The sequence below is a fragment of the Corylus avellana genome, chromosome 2 (assembly GCF_965113065.1).
Source record: "Corylus avellana chromosome 2, dhCorAvel1.hap1.2, whole genome shotgun sequence".
NCBI lineage: Eukaryota > Viridiplantae > Streptophyta > Magnoliopsida > Fagales > Betulaceae > Corylus > Corylus avellana.
The window spans coordinates 46,103,472-46,126,271 of NC_142491.1; the positions used below are offsets into that span (position 1 = coordinate 46,103,472).

General features: G+C 34.2%; 3 protein-coding genes across 5 annotated transcripts; 2 read left to right on the forward strand and 1 right to left on the reverse strand.

Annotated features, from left to right (window-relative positions):
- Positions 1 to 8,478: 8,478 nt before the first annotated feature.
- On the reverse strand, positions 8,479 to 11,037 carry LOC132185456 (rust resistance kinase Lr10-like). 3 transcript variants are annotated; one of them, XM_059599252.2, is made up of 3 exons: positions 10,259 to 11,037; positions 9,859 to 9,885; positions 8,479 to 9,773 (listed from the first exon to the last, which is right to left on the reverse strand). In XM_059599252.2, exons 1-3 carry the CDS (start codon positions 10,944 to 10,946, stop codon positions 8,665 to 8,667), a joined length of 1,824 nt encoding a protein of 607 aa, XP_059455235.2. In that variant the 5' UTR covers positions 10,947 to 11,037; the 3' UTR covers positions 8,479 to 8,664. The 3 variants fall into 3 exon arrangements, with proteins under 3 accessions (XP_059455235.2, XP_088369740.1, XP_088369741.1); XM_088513614.1 differs by lacking the exon at positions 9,859 to 9,885 and having other exon boundaries at positions 8,479 to 9,845; positions 10,268 to 11,037; XM_088513615.1 differs by lacking the exon at positions 9,859 to 9,885 and having other exon boundaries at positions 10,214 to 11,037.
- Positions 11,038 to 11,227: 190 nt separating this feature from the next.
- On the forward strand, positions 11,228 to 17,285 carry LOC132185703 (LEAF RUST 10 DISEASE-RESISTANCE LOCUS RECEPTOR-LIKE PROTEIN KINASE-like 2.2). Its single transcript, XM_088512827.1, has 5 exons — positions 11,228 to 12,177; positions 12,995 to 13,036; positions 13,180 to 13,221; positions 14,677 to 14,721; positions 16,046 to 17,285. Exons 1-5 carry the CDS (start codon positions 11,268 to 11,270, stop codon positions 17,146 to 17,148), a joined length of 2,142 nt encoding a protein of 713 aa, XP_088368953.1. The 5' UTR covers positions 11,228 to 11,267; the 3' UTR covers positions 17,149 to 17,285.
- A 1,360-nt stretch (positions 17,286 to 18,645) lies between these two features.
- EMB2261 (Tetratricopeptide repeat (TPR)-like superfamily protein) lies at positions 18,646 to 22,671 on the forward strand. Its single transcript, XM_059592112.2, has one exon. The coding sequence runs from the start codon at positions 18,646 to 18,648 to the stop codon at positions 21,223 to 21,225; it is 2,580 nt and encodes an 859-aa protein (XP_059448095.2). The 3' UTR covers positions 21,226 to 22,671.
- The last annotated feature ends 129 nt before the right edge of the window (positions 22,672 to 22,800 follow it).

The window sequence follows — 22,800 nt, forward strand, 5'->3', positions numbered from 1 at the left end:
AAGCTTTTCAACATATGGTTTTAAATGTTTGAAATCTTTAAAATTAGTTTGATGGTATTATATATATGGTGTATAATAAATCTCCTTCAGAAATAAACATTACTCTAGGTATTATATGGTATTATTTGGGTTTTGTCATCTTTGATTTGCTTTTGTTTGACAAATGAGGGTTTATGAGAAAACCAGTGGTTAGGTTAGTTTCAAATGGCCAGCCACCCCACCATTTGGCCAAGGGGTGGCCAACACTGGTTTGAATGTGGTTTTTTTTTTTTTTTTTTTTTTTTTAAATATACTTTAACCCTCTAAACTATTATTTATTTTGTGTTTATATTTTCAAGTTTTAAAAAGTGATATTATGGCCTTCCATACTACAGCCGCTTGTCAAATTAGGCAATTTTGCATTTTTCTCTCTAAAATAACCTTAAATTTATTAAAAAATAACATTTTGAAATTAAAATTATTAAAAAATAAAAAATAAAAAAAAAACACTAAAAATGGGTGGCTCTTTTCATATTAGCCCCATTAATTTTATTTTTTCAAATGGTTATTTTTGTATATTTATTAGACCGATGGTACGTGAAACCCCCATAAAGATGTGGTGGAGGGTTGTGTGTCGTGGGGAAATACGTTTTCACCCCCATGAAGATGTTGTGGTGGAGGGTTGTGTGTTGTGGGGAAATACGTTAATTTTATTTATTAATAACTTCAAGGGTATTTTTTGGAGAGAAAAATGTCTAATTTAACAAGAAATGTTAGTATATGGAGCTTTGATGTCACTTTTAAAAGTTTGAAAGTATAATTGTAATTTGTAAAATAGGTGATAGTTGGGGGGTTAAATATATTTTCTTTTTCTTTTTTTTGTTTAATTTTTATCTTCAGTTTTTTTTTTATTATTTAATTTATAGGGGTATTTTGTCTAGCTTATTAAAAAATTTGTACGGTCATTTTTGTTTTGTTGCTGATATCGGGGTAGATATTGACAAATTTTTAATGGTTTAGAGGGAACATTATTATAATTGAAAGTTTTAAACAACATTTTCAATTAGATAGAAGTTTGAAGAGGATATGTGCCCAAATATATATTTGGATGTCGGGGATGAGATATATATGGCATTGATCAAGAATGGTTCGGTTAGGGTGAAATTTCTTTATAGTCTTCAAGCTTTAGCTCTCTTTCTCTCATCAGATTTCTAGATCATACTTTATATATATTTCGAAGTCAGATTAGTAATAAGCCTCAATATGCCCATTCTCTAATATCAGATCTCTACATATATAGTACTTTATGTTAGTGGTCAGCCTCAACATACCTTAAAAGTAATCGTTGAGTCCATAATGTGTTATATAAATATATATATTTTGCCCATATCCATAATGTGTACTTTACATAAGTCCCCCATGGGGCAATCCAACATGCCTAGCTAGCTACGGTGCGACTAAAAACAAATTTACTTTTAGATTACATGACAACCCTGCAAGGAACTTATAATTGACAAGGAAAATAAGGAAGCTAGAGAAATTAAAAAAAAAAAAAAATTACTAGATACTTTTTCTAATCTTCAAATTGCTCATACATTGATACAAGATAAAACCTGTAGTCACTACAGTGACAAGATTAATAAGTTCTAAGAGTACAAGTTCATGGCAATTTATATGGTTATTATGTACAATTATTCTGATTCGGGGATGACCTCTAACTCAAGGTTTAGACGTTTTGTAGGTATATTTGCATTAATTTTTACAGGGCCTGTAGAGGCAAAGGGATTTGGAAGCATAGTTAATTTAATTATCTTCTTCTCCTTCTAACATTTGAACCACAACTTTCATCAAAGGACGATCCATTGGGTGCTATTGGATGCACTAGAGTCCTACAATTACAAGTGTTTTTGCAATTTTAGCATCACCATCATCCTCAACAAAGATTCGTATGTCTTCTTTTTGTTCTAAGAGATTGTAGATCCATTCTGGAAAGTAGACTTGGCTGGTACTCTTAACTGTATCGTCAACATTTTTCCTTCCTCCAACTATTTCTGCCTCCTCTTTTGGGGAAGCTCAGAATATCAACTGAAGTGCAAATTTTTGTGCCTACTATGCGACAAATTGGGTAGCAACCAGACTTTTCTCTAGCTGCATTCTTAGCTCTATCTCTCCTAGTTCTTCTATATATCCCTATCTGTAGTGGGAACTAGGAAAGAGTCAAAAGACTCCCCCCTAGTTTTTTTTTTTTTTTTTTTATAGCCCATGTTATTAAAAAAAAAGTTGTTTGATAGACTCATAATATCCGACATTTTTCATTTAATAATGACTCAAACCGCGTGAATCTATTTGAAAAAATCGAAAATCTATGGGTTTTTTGATAATGCATTAAAGCATAAAATCCTGTTTTTTTTTTTTGTTTTTTTATTTTTTTTAAAGATGTAAATGCTTGGAATGTGAATTGAGTTATTTATCACCTGTGTTTGTTGCCTGTAATCTTGGACCGATAACAACGACAACACTGGTACCTGTATACAGTTTTCTTGTCGGCAACATGCAATTCTTAATATCATTATATATTTGTACACCGAAGCTTCGAGGAAAATTTCCTTGATTTTTTTCTTTTGTATTGCTGTAAATAGGAGAGACTCAAAAGCGTAGAGCCAAGAACATAACTCTAATCACAAACACATTAAATATGATCACACCATACACGTACGCATACATGGTCCATGTGATTTAAATCTCATCGTCTAGTATACGCTTGAAGTGGGTGTATAAATAAATGAACCATTTAATAATTGACGACGCCTTTTCAACCAAAATTAATGAATTTATAACCATAATACTCGCTTCCAAATAAATGCATTTGGAAGTTGGAAGATCGAAGATAATGAAAGTTGAATCCATAAATTATTATGATATATAGGTACGTAGAACTTAACGTATTTGACTAGTCACATATGAAAAGTGGCATTTCAAGGAAATGCCGGAGTTGAAAAAATTTGTTAATATCTCTTTCCTTCATTATGCTGTGCCTCAAATTTCAATCACCATTGACTTGGTGTCAATCTGAATAAATGTCCATCACGCCATGGAACCTACAAAATTAATTATGACAAGACAAACTTCACGTACAACTGATTCATTTTTGCGGTCCATGATTTTTTAGACTAATTGACACACATCCAAACTAGTTATAATATGTGAAGATGATCAAATTTGCAAAAAATAAAACGATAACTTCGAATTTTCTAAAACATTACAAATATTCAAAACATTACAAGTTTTAATATTTGGTAGCAAACCCTAGGCCTCCAGTGAATTAATATATCGTTATGTATGTTCACGTACGACTGATTAAATAGTTTTTTAAGCTTTTCAACATATATATGGTTTTAAATGTTTGAAATCTTTAAAATTAGTTTGATGGTATTATATATATGGTGTATATTAAATCTCCTTCAGAAATAAACATTACTCTAGTCACAACTTATGATCACCATGTGATATAATTCATTTCAAATAAACTACGTACTGCGATTAGAATCATTATTAAAAAAGTTCATTCCGTTCATGTCAATTTTTTTTTTTTTTTAACAAAATGCTTGAAAAATGTAAATGTTTTTAAGAAAACAAGAAATTACAAAAAATATTTTTATAGAATATTAAATTATTAGTTCCTGAAACTGTTTTAAATTTTCAATTTAGATCGAATAAAATAACTGAAGATATCCTGGTTTTGAATTTTTTTTTTTTTAATTCACTAAAAATGATTTTTCTTGAAGATTATCAATTATCAAATATCAAAAGAAGATTTACAAACTCACATTTTATGGATACAAATTATTTTATGGGTGTTTCTGTTTCATGATGCTTTAATTTGAGGACCGCGCTAATATTACTTTTCCCTTCCAATTTAGTAATTGCAATTTAATTTGCACATAAACATCTATGATTACAGGTTGTGTTGTACGTTTTTTTCTCTTCTCTTGTTTGGACGTTGAACACAATTTAAGAGGACTTTTCTTAGCTGCTTCTTTTCTTGTCTTGTACTTCTCGTTTTCTCGACTAATTATAGTGACTTATAAAGTGACATTCTTTAGATGTTATGAAAATTTCACATTATAGAAGGTTGAATGAAATTTCCTCCAAATAAATTTGGAGGAAATTTGTGTCCATATTAAAAAGTATTTTTGAATATAGAAATTTCTTAGAAACTGGCATTTAAAAAGTGACATATACTTTTTTATTAATCTTATTAAAAAAATGCTATTATAAAAAATGTATATTCCTCATATCATAAATAACACGATTTTTTTAGAGAGTACTGAATCATAAGAAAGTCTAACAACCAATTTGTGTAGGAAATTTCTATGTTTGTCCAAATAGCAACCTAACTTGCACGGCAAATCATAGGATACATTCACTTTTTTTAAAAAAGAAAAAAAGAAAAAAAAAGGGGAGACATTTTCCATATAAAATTAAGGACAAAAAGTCCAAATAGCATGTCAAGTTGCACGGCAGATCTTCAACAATGAAACATCATCCATACATTGTTCAATAGTCCAGTCCTGCTTATCTGTTTGTTTGTTTGATACGATCATACGACACTCAAAGTCAACAAAAGAATGCAATACTGCCAATACTGGTCTGTTTGTTTCATACAAGATACGTCCCCCATGCACATCTTATTTGTGTGTGGTAGGGACTATCACGTGTGGTTGATTTATTGCACGTAGTGTGATAAAATTACGAGAAAGTTCAGTTTGTTCATATATATGATTGTTGTAATTGTAGAATTATTTATATATTGTCGAGTCCCAGTCAAATTAGCATTCGTGTTAAATTGTTAAACTAATTTGTGTTTGTCTTTTGTTGGTCATTAAGATTATTGTATTAATTTATTTATTGTCGAGTCGAGGAGGATGAGTTTCGGTAGGAGAATGTTGCTACATATGTATCGAATTGAGTCTCTTTGGATTAGACTTGTTGTTACAACTGAAAATTAGTCATGGGTTAGCAAATTTTGATGTCATAGATAGGCAGAGACGGGGCCAGCCTTGCAAATGGGCAGGGGCTCATGTCTAAAAAATTTAGTTGGTAAGGGCCAATTAGCAAAAATTTAACTATAATTTTTTTTTTTTTTTTTTTTTACCTTTAATTTTTTTTTTCTTGTCATTTGGGGGAGGGGGGCCCAGGCCCCTGCCAGTCCCCCCTTCCTCCGTCCCTGTAGATAGGTCTTGAATATTAGATTGTTATGTATGTATTTATGACTTATAACCTTCTACCTTCGGCCAGGGATGAAACCAGAAAATTTGATGGGAGAAGGCCAGCCAATTTTATTTTATTTTATTTTATTTTATTTTTTTTTTTTCAGTTCTTTAGAATTTTTTTATTAAAAAAAATTATTTTGATTGTTTTTTATGAAATAAAGACTACCATAAGGGCCAAAAAAAGTGAGCATTTAAAAGTAAGGGCCAAAAAATGGACATTTGAAAGTAAGGACAAAAAATAAAAAAACTTAATGGGTATGGCCCAAAAAAACGAATAAGGCCAAAATTTTTTATTGGATATGGCAAAAAAATTTAAAAATAGAACCAAATTTTTTTTGAAGGGGCCCAAATGACTAAACTTAAAACTTTACTTTACTACTTTTTTTTTTTTTTTTTTTTTTACTTATAATTTTTTTCCCCCCTTATTTTGGGGGGGGACCATGGCTTACCCCGGTCCCCCCTCCCTCCGTCTCTGCCTTCGGCTATGATTTTCTTAGAGCTTTTGCTCTGTGATGTAAGAGCTTTATGTTCGTGATCATTCATCAATTAATAGGATTGAAATGATTTCCCCTTAAAAAAAAAAAAAAAAAAATCATATTGTTAATTATTTATTATATTCTTTGCAATTTTAAATTTGACATTTTATCTTATGTCTCTCAAAGAATGATGTGGCTCTTAAATTACCATTGAGTTCGTGATTAATCATTAATTATTAAATTTTAATCAAATTATGATTTTAAAAGCCACCTCATTTTTAGAGTGACACAAGAGATATTTATAGAATTGCTCATGTTTAACTTGTCAATGCGAGTCAATGCCGCGTTTTCTTTTTTGTAATGAAAAAGTTTTTTGTTTTTTTTTTTTTAATTGGGTTTAAATATATTTTTTTAATTCAATTTATTAAAATTGACATATACTCTTAGAGTATGCGAAATACATTTTTAATAAGATTAATTAAATATTTGAGATTCACTTGCACTAAAGTCAAATATGAATTTAATAAACCCATATATGGTCATTATTTTTCTATAAATTTAATAGATTAATCGTTAGATTTGTGGGGTTCACCATTGATTTATGTGAGATTCATATAAGTGTACAAATCTAATAATTGATTGTAAGAAAATAATGGCTAAATATATATATAAAAAAAAATATTAACCTCTAACATTTATCTTTAATAAATTAGATTAAAAAAATATTTTCAACATGTGCCATTTTTGTCCTGTCATCAAGGTTTCTAGTTTCCAACTGATTCTTCAATATGTGACGCAGGAGTGTTGACCAGATGCATGCATTATTGATCAGACTTTGGATTGTATACTGGGGTAGAAAAAGCATACAGAAGACTAGGGCAGCCTGGGCACTGGGCAGGTTTGATTACTGTTTCTGGTCTTGGGGACCTACGACATCTGTCATGTGGCGTTAATGGTGAGAAATATAAATAATAATTCTCTCTATTTCATTTGAAATTAATACTATTTATTTTATAGTCATTAGTGTATGTAACGATATATCACATCTTTCAAAAAGTTTAAAAATAATGTAACATTATATATATTATTCATTTTATTTGTAATTGAGACAATACGTAACAAAAAAACTAATGTGAATTTAGCACTCGAAGTTATTTATAATTCAGTCATTTCAAGTAAACAATATAAGACTAACTTTTTGGAGTATTATATTAGTTATAAAGTAATCCATAAAGGAGATATTCATTAGGATTGACTAAGCATGCATTGTTAAAGTATTTAATTAAATGATTAAATTTATTTCTTCTTATTAAATTAAAATTTTTAAGGGTTAAATACCAAATACCCCCTTGGAGTTTCATTTTTATCACAGGACCCCCTGGGGTTTTGATAAAGGACTAAGTTAGTCCATCCGTTAGTTGATCGTTAGTTGACCGTTAGAACTGACACGTGGACCAATCAGATGTTGACACGTGGCACATTTTTAACTTTTTTTTTGTTTTTTTTTTTAAATGTATTTTAAAAAAAAAAAAAAAATTGGGGGTGGCTCAGCCACCCCCTTTGGCCATGGGGTGGCCTGGCCACCCCCATCTGGCCGGATGGGGGTGACCATTGGGGGTGGTTTCAGCCACCCCCAAGGCTCCATGGGGGTGGCCGAGCGACCCCCAGTTTTTACTGAGCCACCCCCAAATGGCCAAGAGCCACCCCCAATTTTTTTTCTTTTCTTTTTTCTTTTTTCCTGTAATAAAAATAAAACCCTAAGGAGGTAAAAACAAAGTTACCAAATCCCAAGAAGGTATTTGGTATTTAACCCAATTTTTAAATAAGTAGTAATTTAATATGCCCACCCTTTGCATAAGGTGAAGTCTATTGACTAGAAAAATTAGCGGCAAATGGAATGCTATCAGAAAGCGACCTTTGACTATGCAGATACATAAAAGCAAGTCAAGAGTTGTCTTATGAAGGCTTCAAGAATTATTGTTGTTTTGATCTTGTAGAGACGTGCACTCTCTTTCTTCTTACAAAATTATTAAATTTTCACCATTTGCTCATTCCATGATTCCTTAATTTCGTTATAATTAATTAAAAATAAACTTTAACTACATAGAGTTAAAATCGACAACTTTCTTTAACTAGATAAATATAACCAAATAAAGGTCATTTGTGTTTTACACAGATTTTTTTGCGCAAAATTTGTACTCGAACTCCATTTCGCCATTGTTTTTTTTTTTTGTTTTTTTTTTTTTGGGTGACATGGACTTCGTGAACAACTTCTTTTGCATATAACATATATAATCTCTAATTTAAACGTGCATAATGCATCATGATAGATAACAAATGTATTATATTTTTTAAAATGGAAAAGATCAAAATCACTCTTGCGCTTTGACGCATATCATTTGTTATATCTGTCATGATGCATTATGCACGTACGTTTAAATACATAAATGTAGTTTCCATTTTGAAGAATATATCATAGATATATTCTGGCTTATAAGATTATATTCACAAATGTATTATATTCTAGCATTTCCCATAAATATATATTTTTCTACAAATCCATATGTGTGTTTTATAAAACATGCATATGCTCCTTTTGCAAGAACTGTACGTTGGCCATCAAACATGCATGCCTACGGTGCGACCAGAAACAAATTCACTTTTAGTTTTAGATCATATGACAGCCCAAGGAATTCACAATTGAAAAGGAAAAAGGAAAAAGGAAAACTGAAAAAAAAGTAAAAAAAAAAAAGAAGAAGATTTACCAGGTACATACATTTTTATAATCTCCAAATTACTCGTACATTGATACAAGAAAAAACTTGAAGTCGCTACATTGACTACAAGTCTACAAGATTAATAACTTCTAATTAAGAGTACAAGATCAATGCAACCTCGTTTGTTATCACATACGCCCAATTTATATACAACTATTCTCATTCTGGGATGACCTCTAACTCATGGTTTAAACGTTTTATGGGTATATTTGCATGAATTTGTATGGGGCCTGCAGAGGCAAACGGATTAGGAGGCATAGTTAATTTATCTTCTTCCCCTTCTAACATTTGAACTGCATCTTTCATAGAAGGACGACCCACTGGGTGCCATTGGATGCACCAGAGTCCAATAATTGCAAGTTTCTTTGCAATTTTAGCATCTCCATCATCATCAATAAAGATTCGCATGTCTTCTTTTTGTTCTAAAATATTGTAGATCCATTCTGGAAAGTAGACTTGACCAGTGTTCTCAACTGTAACGTCAACATTTTTCCTTCCTCCGACTATTTCAAGTAACAATATTCCAAAGCTGTAAACATCTGCTTTAGAAGACACATTCCCAAAATTTCTAGAGAACACTTCGGGTGCAATGTAACCCATAGTTCCCCTGGCTGTGGTCATGGACACTGCACTTTGATCCTTTGAACACAACTTAGCAAGACCAAAATCAGAAATTTTTGGATTAAAGTTTTGGTCTAGCAAAACATTATGAGGTTTGATATCGAAATGGAGGATTCGTTGGCCGCATCCTTGGTGAAGATACTCAATTCCTTTTGCTATGCCAAGAGCAATATCATGTAGCTTATCCCAATTAAGGATACATTTCTTGGTGTCCGTTGAAGATATGAACTTCTCTAGTGAATCATTTGGTAAGAACTCATAAACTAAAGCTCGTCTAAATCCATCAGCACACAAGCCAACCAAGCGAACCACGTTAACATGATGTATCATACCCAATGTTTCTACTTCATTTATGAATTCTTCCCCATTTCCATGGGAAATCTTGAGGATCTTCACTGCAACATGAATTTCATTGGAAAGCTTTCCTTTGAATACTGTTCCATATGCTCCTTCACCTAACTTCTCAGTAAACTGATTTGTAATCCTTTTAATATCAGCATACGAGTATCTTGTGGGTTTGAAATTTCTGTAATCTTCCAAAAACTTTTCGATCTTTGCTTGATGTTCTTTTTCTACTTTATCATAAGTATAAAGACGGTACAAAGCAAAGATAGCTAGTGGTAATAGAAATGAGCCTAAGATGACACCTGCAACATAGACATATATTTGGGAGTTAATATATGATTTACATCTTCCCAATAAAAATAATTTCAAATGGGCAAGACAACTCACCAGCCATTGCTGACTTTGATAATGCGCCTGTTAAAGATTTAACATAATTAGTTTCTCATTGTACATTTCCAAAAAAATAAAAAATAAAAAATTGTTGGCCTAAAATTTTATAGCTAATAGCTTAAGTTAAATTGAATTCCGACCTTGAGTTCAAGTTGTAGTTTTCTAAGAGGACTAAAACGTGCTGTGCAGTGATTTTTCCTCAGTTAACATGTGTATGCGTATTTTGATCTCTTGTGAAGAGCTACAATTATATGGCCTAATAAAATGCTTTAGCAACACGCTCTAAAATGAATGCGCGCAGGGAATTATTCGCCGTTGCTGAGGAGGAATCAATGCATGTTGGCTTGAAAACTGAATAAATTGAGTACAAAGGTGGAAATTGGAGAGAAGAAAATACCTTTATCTTTGGGGAAGCATTCGGTTTGTAATTTATTCTTCAATCTGCATTTCTTGCCTTTTGCTTCACAGTGTCCACATTTTGGGATGGACCAGCTCAATTGAAGAACTTTGTAATCACTGCCGTCTATTAATATGGTATTTGGAATTGATAGAAGATTATACATCTTTGTACAAGATATGGGCAACTCAGCGATGCTCATATAATCATCGATTGCATAAACTTGGTAGGCAGGGCCACTAAGACAAGAGATCGGATTGTACATGTAATTCCTAACTTCTATTGGCCATGGGGAACGATATTTGAATAAGGTATAGTTGTAAAGGTATTCATAAGCAGTGGAATTTACTTTGAATTGGAAATGTGAAGAAGATAAATCGAGTCCCCGAAGCAGCCTTGGGAAGCAATGACGTGGATCATATAATTGAATTACCTTAGATGTGTAGTTAATCTCTTTCACATAGAGTTTAACTGAAATCGGCAGCTCGAGCACCGTATCGTGTGTATCAGTGCATGATAAGGTAAACCCAGGATAGCCACAATGCTCTGGCTGGCTGCTAAGTCGGAAAGGAAACTGGATGGCAGGGCCATGGGCTCCACAGTACCGTAATCGATCATCACACCCATTTTGGGCTTCTCTAAGGTCCACGGTGAAAGCCAGAAACAAGAACAAGTATGAGATTAGCATTTCTAAGCAAATATCCACCTCTGTGCTCTTGAGGGATAAATAATGGTTCTCAGCCTCTTAAATAGTTGGGCTTTCTTCGGTGATTACCTCTCATCACTTTGTTCAAAGTGACAAGTAAATTTCGGGGTGAACTTCAAGGACTTGGACAATGTGGCGATGGCGACTGGCGACTGGCGACTAGTAAAAATCAGTCATCATTGATTTTTCAATATATGACGTAAGTGCTTACGCCTTATAAATCTACATTATTTAATTTGTCTATGGCTGTGGATTGTGGAAGCCATACCCTCTCTCACTATCTTCTCTCTCTCTCTCTGATCAATGGCAAGCCAAAAGCTCTTCCCTGCCGGACTCATGGTCCTAATTGTTGTTCTTGTCCTAGTCCATGAAGCTTGCAGTGCCAACAATAGTCATTACCAATGTCCTGCTTCTTCCTGCGGCAATATCCACAATATAAGATATCCCTTTCGGTTGAATGGTATTGATCCACCAAACTGCGGTGATCAAAGGTATAATCTGTCATGTGAGAATAACCAAGCAGTGTTATACTTATATGATGGAAGATACTATGTACAGGAGATCGATTACCACAACTACACAATCCGACTTGTAGACTCAGGTATTCAGAAGGATAACGACTCCTTCATCCCTCGTTATTCTCTAGGCCTAACTAATTTCAGTTCAGGGGATCCATATGCTCCATATCATCCATATTCGATCAACTGTGATTCGTGTGAAGCTAACGGTAGTTATTGCTCTTTGGGCTTGCCCTATCTGTATAAGAAATATATGGTTTTCGTGAACTGCGAGAGACAAGTGGAGTCTCCATTATATTTGGACATTTCTAGTTGCTTTAAGAATGGAGGAGTAGTGTATTCTTCCAACTCTTTTTTATCCCATTCCAAGAGGTATACATATGTTATTGCTGGCTTAACCCCAGCAATTGCTCGCAGAACCCCAGCATATTGCTTTGCAGAAGACCAGATGATGAGCGTATGGGATTTGGAGGAGTCGTGCCAAATAGAGCAGCAAATGTATCTGTCAACATCGAGGGTATCTTGTCCAAATAATAGTGATGGATATTTTCGATGTACTGACTTTTACGATGCAGTGGTCTCCGGCTTTATGCTTTCATGGTTCCAAGTTGCTTGTCATAATTCCACACCTAGAGATGATGATTGCAAGATCAAGGACGACGCGAATTACCCTGTTCGGTGCTACGTCCCAGAAGGTGCGTAAGGAATAAAAGAAAAAAGATATAACACTAGAGAGTTTCTAACGAAATATCTTACATACATGTTGGCCATTATTTTCAATTTGCACATTTCTTTCTTTCTCTTTTGTCACATTTTAATCAATACCATTAATATTCCAAGGATTATTGAACATATATATAACTTCTTTAAGACGGGAGTAGTTCGGAGCATACCAAATACTGGCAAATATCTTTTGTAGTTTAGACTTACAAAATTAATGACTTGCTTTTTCATTCCAAGTTTTCAAACTCTGATTTTTTTTTCTTTTCTTTTCTTTGTAGGGCCGGGATTCTATATTAAACTATTTTGGAAATGTGGCAAAGGTGAGGTTTTTATCTCAAAAAGTTGTTTGAAGAATAATATAGATCGGAATGACATCGAATAGACTTACAACTGATCATCATCATCATCGAATATATAGGATGATGATCAGTTGTAGCTGATGGCTGATGAATGATGATGACACAAGTTGAAGAATAATTAACCATGTGCTTGGCCAATGGCTGGTCTCAAACTTACATGTTTTTTTTTTCAGATCTCAGACACAATGAATGAGGCAAGGGAAAATTATATACACAACCCTATCCATAGTCAGCTAAAGCACATTGACAAGGCATAAAATTGAACTCAACCAAATTTATATATAGCCCAACATGTGAAGTCGTCTAGAGGTTTATAGAGTTGTTTGTATTCCTTAAGCATGGCCCAGGGAGGGGAAAGTTGTATATACGCAGGCCATTTATTTAAGTCATATTTTCTGTTAATTAATAAGTTTATCTTTTTTATACGTAGTTCTTGCAGCTGTTATTGAACTACTAGTGCCGAGGAAAATAAGTAAGAACCTATCTCTAACTATCTCCGTTGATTTGTTTATTTATTTATTTTCATTTTTTTAGGAAGGCAATTAGGTCTAATTAGTTCCAACTAAAAAGTTTCCGAACACTGATGTTATTCTTTTCTTTTCTTTGTGAAAGCAGGACAAACATTGGGCATTCCTTATGTTGGCATGGACGACAACGGTGAGGTTTTTGTCTCAAAAATTTGTTTAAAGAATAAGACAGAATAGCACAATAAAGAGCGTACAATTGGATGAGTTATGGCTGATGATGGCAATGGTTGATCTCAAACTTTTAGGTTTTGTTTAGATATCAGAAATGAAAGGAAAAATAAAAATTCTTACGAAATTAGCTTCCTCTTTTTGTTAGAAGTTTTCCTTCCCTTACCCCATTTTTTTCCGTCGTCATAAGAGCTAGCATTTCCAAACATTTATCTAAAGTTTTATACAAAATAACTAATTAAAACTCATTTTATCTAATTTAACTGACCATTTTTCAAGACCTTCGTCCAACCATTAATCTAAATTTCTTCTCTTTACTTTATATTAAAATAATCATTTTTAAAAAAAATTTCTCCACCAAAAACACCAAATGAAACTTGTCCCCTGCAGCTAACCAAAACAACCAAACACTCTAATTATCAAAATTAATTAACACCAAAAATTATAGCAGCTAGCAACAAAATCTATCAACCATGCACAGGTAACTCCTCCCCTGCCTCCCCTTTCGCTCGCCACAGCTTCAACCATAGTTACCTCTGATCCACACACAAACGATAATCTCAACCGAGCGAAGTCAGATAAAAGCACCCAAAACAAAATTAGATCAAAAATTTGTTGGAGAGAGATTTGGTTATGGAGCTTCGACAAAGATGATGGTGGAGCTTCGTTGCGATAATGAAAAAGGATTCAAAGATCTTTCAACCTGACCATATCTAGAATGAGGGAATTCCTCACCCAGATACCCATTCCTATTACTCAGCATAGAATGTTGCCCTCTTCTATTGCCGGAACCAAACCTCGAATCATAAGCTATGAGTCCCAATTCCCGAAACGCATCGACTTTTCCATACTCCCCAACACCAGCTCTAACATAATTCTCATCGCTAATCAGCTTCAGTCGCCGTTCATCCTCCTAAGAAATCCTCAAAGAATTCCGATTATTTCGAGTGTCATCAACCACATGGTGGAGCTTCGCTGAAGAGAGACAAATGAAAAAGGAAGGAGAAGCATTGAAGAAAGAGAGAGGGGGAGAGAGAAATCAATAAAGAAAAATTTCAGTGAAAACTCGTTTTCCAGCCTTAATTGGCAAGTTATTCGCCTCATCTAAATGACTACATATTACCTCAATCCAGCACGTTGAGAAACCATAGAATATTAGGATGGTTGCTTCTGGACAAAGTGGTCATTCAGGGGCTTTGGTTAGTGATCCGGGCTATTTCCCTTGAGCTCAGCCCAGTTTCAACGCCAGCAATATAAAGTATAGAGGTTCATAAAGCTGCAAATTAAATTTCTTCTTAAAACATGATTGAAGGAGAAAGTTGTTTACCCAATTTTTGTTCGTCTTCCACTTTTCCAATTATTCAAGTCACTTTCCTGATTAATTAATTAATTTACATATTTCCATATTTCTTTGCAGGCATTGTGGGCACCGGTGTACCGTCGAACATGTTCTACCTCATCGGTCAGAACCCCTCTCTCTCAATCTTCTTTAATTTTGGGAAAAATTCATACTCTTCTCATTATTACTCAATTAACAATGTTTCTCTAAACTTTCAATTGGAACAATGTCTTTCCTAAAGTACAAAAAAATTAACAATGTCCACCCAAGGCCATGAAAAAGACAAAAAATGACCATAATTTTTTTTTCTAGCAAGACAAAAATATGAGTAATGGTAAAAGTCCCTCTGGTGTCTTTTTTATGTCAATCCAAAAAATGATATGGCTTTTAAAATCACTATTAAATTATTAAATTTTAATCAAATGGTGATTTAAAAGTTAACTCATTTATGGAGTGACACAATAGAGATACAAAAGGAACTTCTAGCACTACTCCAAAAATACTCTTAACAAATTTGAAAAAAAAAAAATTATTAAACAAAATTTCTTTTAAATTTCCAAACTTTTTTTTAAAAAAATATTTTTTAGTTTTTTTTTTAAATTTTTTTTATAAAGGGTATTTTCGTCATTGGGGGAGACATTGACAAATTTTTATAGTTTTTTTTTTTTTGGGGGGGATATTGTTTCAATTAAAAGTTTTGGAGGACATTGTCAATTTGGTTGTAGTTTGAGGGAATATATAAACTTCTCCTTAATTATTTTTCCTTTTCAGTCGATAATTTGATATTGTGAAACATAAAAATGATTTAAAATACAGATAAGATGAAAATGTTAATGAACTTTACATAAAAATTATAATAAATATTGTGCTTAGGAATTTGAAAGGCAATTAGTTGAGCTGTAATAAAAAGAAGGAAAACTACAACTACCCCTTCTAACTATTAACAAATTTGTAATTTCCTTATGATGTTTTAATTTTTGCAATGTTATGTTGCCTAGTCTAGCATGTATTGGAGTTTTTTTTTTTTTTTTTAAATGTCTACCATGCATTGAGGTAATTATGTCCTCATTTCGTGATTCAGAATGACAAAAATATTATACATTGATAAAAGTTATTTATTTATTTATTTATTTATATATTTTTTTTTAAAAAAAAAAACTAATAAATAACTAAGTAAGACAAAAAAAAAAAAAAAAAAAAAAAAAAAAGGAAAGAAAATTAATTTTTTTTCTTATTTTTGTAAAGTTTTTATCAATATTATTTTTTTGTCATGCTTGGCACGAAAGGGACATTACAATCCCAACAAAACTTGAAAAATTGTGAGGACATTGCAAACTCATTGGTAGTAAAAAGATGTAAATGTACTTTTGCCTAAAGAGAAATGCTGACAACAGTGCAACTACATATTTGTTCTTATTATATTTATTTTGCTGATTTTCCTGTATAGGACTATACGTTTTACCAAAGGTGGTACTGGGAACTCCTTGTGTGATTGCGTTTTTGATATATAAATGGCGTAAGAGGCATTTATCAATGTATGATGATGTTGAAGAATTTCTGCAAAGCCACAATAATCTCATGCCAATAAGGTACTCTTACTCAGAAGTTAAGAAGATGACCAAAAGTTTTAAGGACAAATTAGGTGAAGGAGGCTTTGGCACTGTATTTAAAGGAAAGCTTCAAAGTGGCCGTCTTGTGGCTATAAAGATGTTAGGCAAGTCCAAAGCTAACGGACAAGATTTTATTAGCGAAGTTGCAACCATTGGAAGGATTCATCATGTTAATGTAGTACAACTTATTGGTTTTTGTGTTGAAGGATCAAAGCGGGCCCTAGTATATGAGTTCATGCCTAATGGCTCCCTAAATACATTCATATTTTCCCCAGAAGTAAGTTCCCTCCTAAGCTATGACAAAATGTATGATATAGCTCTAGGAGTGGCTCGTGGAATTGAATATCTACATCAAGGATGTGACATGCAGATTTTGCATTTTGATATCAAGCCTCACAACATTCTTCTTGATGAGAATTTTACTCCAAAAGTTTCGGACTTTGGCTTGGCAAAGCTATATCCAGTAGATGATAGCATTGTCTCTTTGACTGCTGCAAGAGGAACGTTAGGATACATGGCTCCTGAGTTGTTCTACAAAAACATTGGAGGTGTCTCACATAAAGCTGATGTTTATAGTTTCGGAATGTTATTGATGGAAATGGCTGGACGAAGAAGGAATGTAAATGCATCTGCAGAACACTCAAGCCAAATATACTTCCCTACTTGGGTATATGACCAATTGAACGATGGAAACGACATAGAAATGGAAGACGCCACAGAAGAGGAAAGGAAAATAGGCAAGAAGATGATCATTGTCGCGCTATGGTGTATACAAATGAAGCCTAGTGATCGTCCTTCAATGAGCAAAGTCGTACAAATGCTCGAAGAAAAAGTTGAATACTTACAAATGCCTTCCAAGCCTTCTCTATCATCACTAGACATAATCACAACCGGTGGCGGAGAGAGTTCGAATCAATCAAGTGAATCATCTCAATCTTAGTCTTTTGATTTATTATATTCCCGCTAAAGGATAAAATTAGTTTTCTTATATATATTTGATAGCGCAAATATGCTTAATATTTATGTGTAACAAATAAGAGTTTGTTTTATTTAATATAACTCAACTTATTACATAACTTTTCCACGTTCAATTTTATTTTCTCATACTTGACCGATGAATTGAGTTTTAAGTTTGAGAAATATATGTTGCTATTATTCATTCTCTACTACTATTATTATTATTTAAATCTTTGGAAGCATCTAATGTTAAATTCGTTATACCAATAAACAATTTGGAATAAGCATAAGATGGACTTTTGACAATTACCATCCTTTTTTCTTCATCAAGGTTTCTAACTAAACAACTTAATTGAGCCTATCTTATTCAATTAAAAAAAAAAAAAAAAAAAACCTTAATTGAGCCTATAACCGCTAAATTCGTTATAGGATTAAAGTGTATGTTGACCAAATGCATTATTCAGATTTCAAATTATCTACGGGGTAGAAAAATTAGAAAGAAGACTCCGACAGGTTTCAATACTGTTTTTCATGCAAGACCATTTTTTTTTTTATATATATTTTAAATTGAAAAAAAAAAAAGTAAAACATCGTGCAAAAATTAATTATTTTTATACGTTTTGAAGCTATTTTCAAATAATTATTTCTAAAAACAACATATTGTTAAAGATTATTGAAATATTATTTTACGAAACTATTTTCTATTTTTAATTTAGATAAAATAAAATAATTGAAAAAATGTTGGTTTTGATTTTTGACTCAGTAAAACTAATTTTTAAAATTATACACCAAATAAACACTAATGTTGAAGACTATCAGATATACCAAAAGAAGATTTACAACCTAGAATTTTATACATACTTTAAGAATAAAAAAAAAATGCAGAAAGTAACATGTAATTCTCGAAATAATTATGGGATTTTATTGTTATGTCATAGAAATCTCAATGGGTTCAAAAGGCCACTGACAATCAGACTCGAACTTAATTTGATAGCAATTGATTTTATTAAGAGATTAAAATCCTAATCCGAGAGGTTCAACGTTTCGCATGAAACCAAGTCAGAATGAGTGTCGATTAATTCTTCATCTAACCAGCAATTTCCACAACTTTGTTTTGGTCTTTCACCCAATTTTTAATTAAAGAATTAGTCTACAGACTTGTGTAACATTTTTTCCGTTATTTGAAAAAAGAAAAAAGAAAAAAAACCAACGATGAAAGAACTCAATGGCCTAAGCCCCAACTACAAAGTTAAATTCTTCAAAGCCCAAATTCTTTATGAGATGGGCATTCATTGTGAACAAATTCATGAAATAATATTTGTGATTGAGATGGGCTTGACAACAACTTCAACGCCCAAATGCTTTGTGAGATCTCCGTAAAGGTCATGAGGCCGCTCCATTGACAAAGGCCTTATATTTATTTGCTTTTGGATATAGCTTGGAGCGTGTTTGTACTGAATCGGGTTTGACTAGAAGAAATATGCTTAGCCTCTCGCTTTCGTCTCCTTCCAAACTCTCCTTACCTTCTCTCAAACCACCCTCAAACCCTTCCCGCCAAAATCTTCCATCATCATCATCATCACCACCACATAAGCAAGACTTTGAACTCTTTAACCACCGTCTGATCCACCACCTCAATGTGGGTCACCTCCACAAAGCAATCTCCACCCTTGATGGCATGGCCCAAAAGGGTACCCACCCAGACCTCACCACCTACTCCCTTCTCCTCAAGTCCTGCATCAGGTCCCGGAATTTCCAACTCGGCAAAGTCGTTCACACTCGCTTGGCTCAGTCCCAACTCGAGCCCAACTCGGTCGTTCTCAACTCTCTCATCAGCTTGTACTCAAAATGTGGGGATTGGGCTAAAGCAAAAGCCATTTTTCATAGTATGGGAGATAAGAGAGACTTGGTTTCTTGGAGTGCTATGGTTTCGTGTTTTGCGAATAATGATATGGAATTTGAAGCCATTGGGACATTCCTTGAAATGCTTGAGAATGGTTTTTACCCAAATGAGTATTGCTTCGCGGCTGTGATTCGGGCATGTTCGAATGCGGACAATATTTCGATCGGGAAGATGATTTTTGGGTTTGTCATAAAGAGTGGATATTTTGAGTCCGATTTGTGTGTTGGATGTGCATTGATTGATATGCTTGTAAAGGGTAGTGGTGATGTAGATTTAGCGTATAAGGTGTTTGAGAAAATGCCTGAGAAAAATGCGGTTACTTGGACTTTGATGATAACTAGGTTTATGCAATTGGGGTACTCAAGAGAGGCCATAGATTTGTTCTTGGATATGGTTTTAAGTGGGAATGTTCCGGATCAGTTTACACTAAGTGGAGTTTTATCGGCTTGTGCAGAGTTAAAATTGTTGTCGCTTGGGCAGCAATTGCATTCTTGGGTTATCCAGGTGGGATTGCCTTTGGATGTTTGTATTGGTTGTTGTTTGGTGGACATGTATGCAAAGTGTGCGTCAAATGGATCTTTGGATAATTCAAGGAAAATTTTCGATCGGATGATAGATCATAATGTCATGTCTTGGACAGCAATTATCACAGGATATGTGCAAAGTGGAGGGCTTGATATGGAAGCTGTCGAACTATTTCACGAAATGATTAAGGCTCATGTTACGCCAAATCATTTCACCTTTTCTAGTGTCCTGAAGGCATGTGCAAATCTTTCTGATCTACGACTGGGTGAGCAAGTCTATGGCCATGCAGTGAAACTAGGTCTTGCATCGGTTAATTGTGTGGGAAATTCTCTTATTAGCATGTATGCACGGTCTGGCATGATGGAAGATGCCCGGAAAGCTTTTGATATGCTGTTTGAGAAGAATTTGGTTTCTTACAACACAGTTGTTGATGGTTATGCCAAAAATCTGAATTCTGAAGAAGCCTTTCAACTTTTTCATGAAATCGAGGATGCAGGACTTGGGGCTAGTGCTTTCACATATGCTAGTCTCCTGAGTGGAGCTGCAAGTATTGGTGCAATTGGTAAGGGCGAGCAAATTCATGCCATTGTACTGAAATCAGGGTTTGAGTCAAACCGATGCATTTCTAACGCTTTGATCTCTATGTATTCTAGGTGTGGAAACATAGAATCTGCACTTCATGTTTTTAATGATATGGGAGATCGGAATGTTATTTCTTGGACTTCTATGATCACTGGTTTCGCAAAACATGGATTTGCCTCTAGAGCTATGGAATTTTTCCACAAAATGCTTGAGGTTGGTGTTAGACCGAATGAGATCACCTATATTGCTGTCTTATCAGCTTGTAGCCATGTGGGGCTGATTTCTGAGGGCTGGAAACACTTCAATGCGATGTACAAAGAACATGGCATTGTCCCGAGAATGGAGCATTATGCATGTATGGTCGATTTGTTGGGCAGGTCAGGATCCCTTTTAGAAGCCCTTGAATTTGTTAACTCAATGCCTTTCAAGGCTGATGCGCTAGTCTGGCGTACGTTTCTTGCTGCTTGTCGAGTTCATGGAAATAAAGAACTTGGGAAACATGCTGCTAAGATGATTCTTGAGCAAGACCCACATGATCCAGCAGCTTATATCTTACTATCGAACTTGTATGCTTCCTCAGGTCAATGGGAGGATGTGGCAATAATTAGAAAAAATATGAAAGAGAGAAACTTGATTAAAGAGGCAGGTTGTAGCTGGATAGAGGTTGAAAATACGGTGCACAAGTTCCATGTAGGGGACACTTCACACTCCCTAGCACGAGAGATTTATGATCAACTGAACCATCTGGCTTTGAAAATAAAGGAACTAGGCTATGTACCCGATACAGAATTTGTTCTTCATGATGTGGAGGATGAACTGAAGGAGCAATACTTGTTTCAACATAGTGAGAAAATAGCTGTGGCATTTGGTCTTATAAGCATATCCAAATCAAAACCCATCAGGGTATTTAAGAATCTTCGGGTTTGCGGAGATTGTCATGCTGCAATCAAATTTATCTCAACGGCCACTGGTAGGGAAATAGTAGTAAGAGACTCTAACCGTTTTCACCACTTCAAAGATGGGACCTGTTCATGCAATGATTACTGGTGATTTTGTTAAGGTGGAGTGAGAACAGTGAAGTTTTCTCTATGACAGTTCTGCGCTTATCGGACAGCTTATATGAGCTTCTTTTCTGGGTTCTTATCTTCCTAATTTGTTTGTTGATTGATTATTCTTATTCTGGTCACTTCCCATTAAAACCCTTCAAGAGCTGCTTCTTAGGGAGGATGAAAGTGGCCTACAGAGCCTACAAATGTAAAAGATTCCGGACGCATTAGTGCCAGGTATAATTAATCTTACGTTGGCATGTATATTTGTCATCTCATTCTTTAACCTTTGTCTTGTTCTACTAGCTGTAAACTGTATAAATCATACTTGTACCTGCTTTGTGTAATCTGTATGTCTGTTAACTTCAAATTTGCGACTCCTTGTACAACTGCGAATTTGGACCCTCATTTGATCAGTTAATTTATTGCCACTATATTCATTTTCTCCCACCGCTCATATTTCCTATTCTTCAATGTTCTAGACGTCTTGTTCACTATTATCCTTTACTTTCCCCTCCTGTATAGACCTGCTAATGTTTGCATTTTCTGGTTTTAGAAGAATGTTCATGAATTAAAAAATGTGCTAATGTTTTAGCATTTCAATGTTTGTGGTGCTGTGAGATACATATGTTTGGCATCACCATGATCCGCAGCGGACCTCAGGCTTGGCGTCAATGAAATAACCAACACCTTGAGGGAGCGGGGGGCAACCCGAAAAGGGCCGTCGGAATGACACGGAGAGGGGAGCTGCAGGCATAAATCTTACTCCAGATACTTGACCAATTAGATGGGTCAGGCATGGAATGAGGGTCCATTGATATGGATAAAAATAGGCCTAGGGCCCAAAGATAGAGGTCCAATCGATATAAAGGCCCACTTACACAAAAGTTAAAAGACAGCCACACAGGGAGCCTTAGATACCCCATCATCAGGTGGTCTTCCGCTCACCTTCGGCCCAGAGCCATTTTAGTGGTTCTCTCCTTATTTTGCAAGCACCCGCAGTCTAGTCAAGTCCAATCATGCAAAAATATGCATCAACAAAAACCATTTAATAGTTGAGATGGATGATGGATCACATGTAAATCATGTTGATCTTGTTCCTGTACTTTACTCTTATGTTGATTGTTATTTTTCTTCAATACCCAACTCGGAGGGTAATGCACTCTCACCATTCCTGCTGCTAATAGCTTCAAAAGTTCTCTGTTTGTTTGCTTGTTTAACTACAGGAGATGTATTTACTCAAATCTGAACCGAAGAACTACATTCTGGTGTTCTTAAATTAAAAATTCCCGTATGTCACTGTTAAATCTCAATTTATTCGTCTTTTAGTGATTACTTTAAATTGAAATGACAACATTGCAGCGACCCATAGGTAACATTAATTCATGCCATTTCTGTGAAAGGATGATCCTCATACCGTGGCTTCCTTCAATTATGAACAAATCGTTCCCATGGACTTCATTAAAGAACACTGTAGCACCCGTCAACATTCATGATAGGTCACGTTCTGCACAGTTGTCCCAATCATAGCCCTTGATATTTTCATCCAAAATCGTATAATATAACAAAAATAATTAAT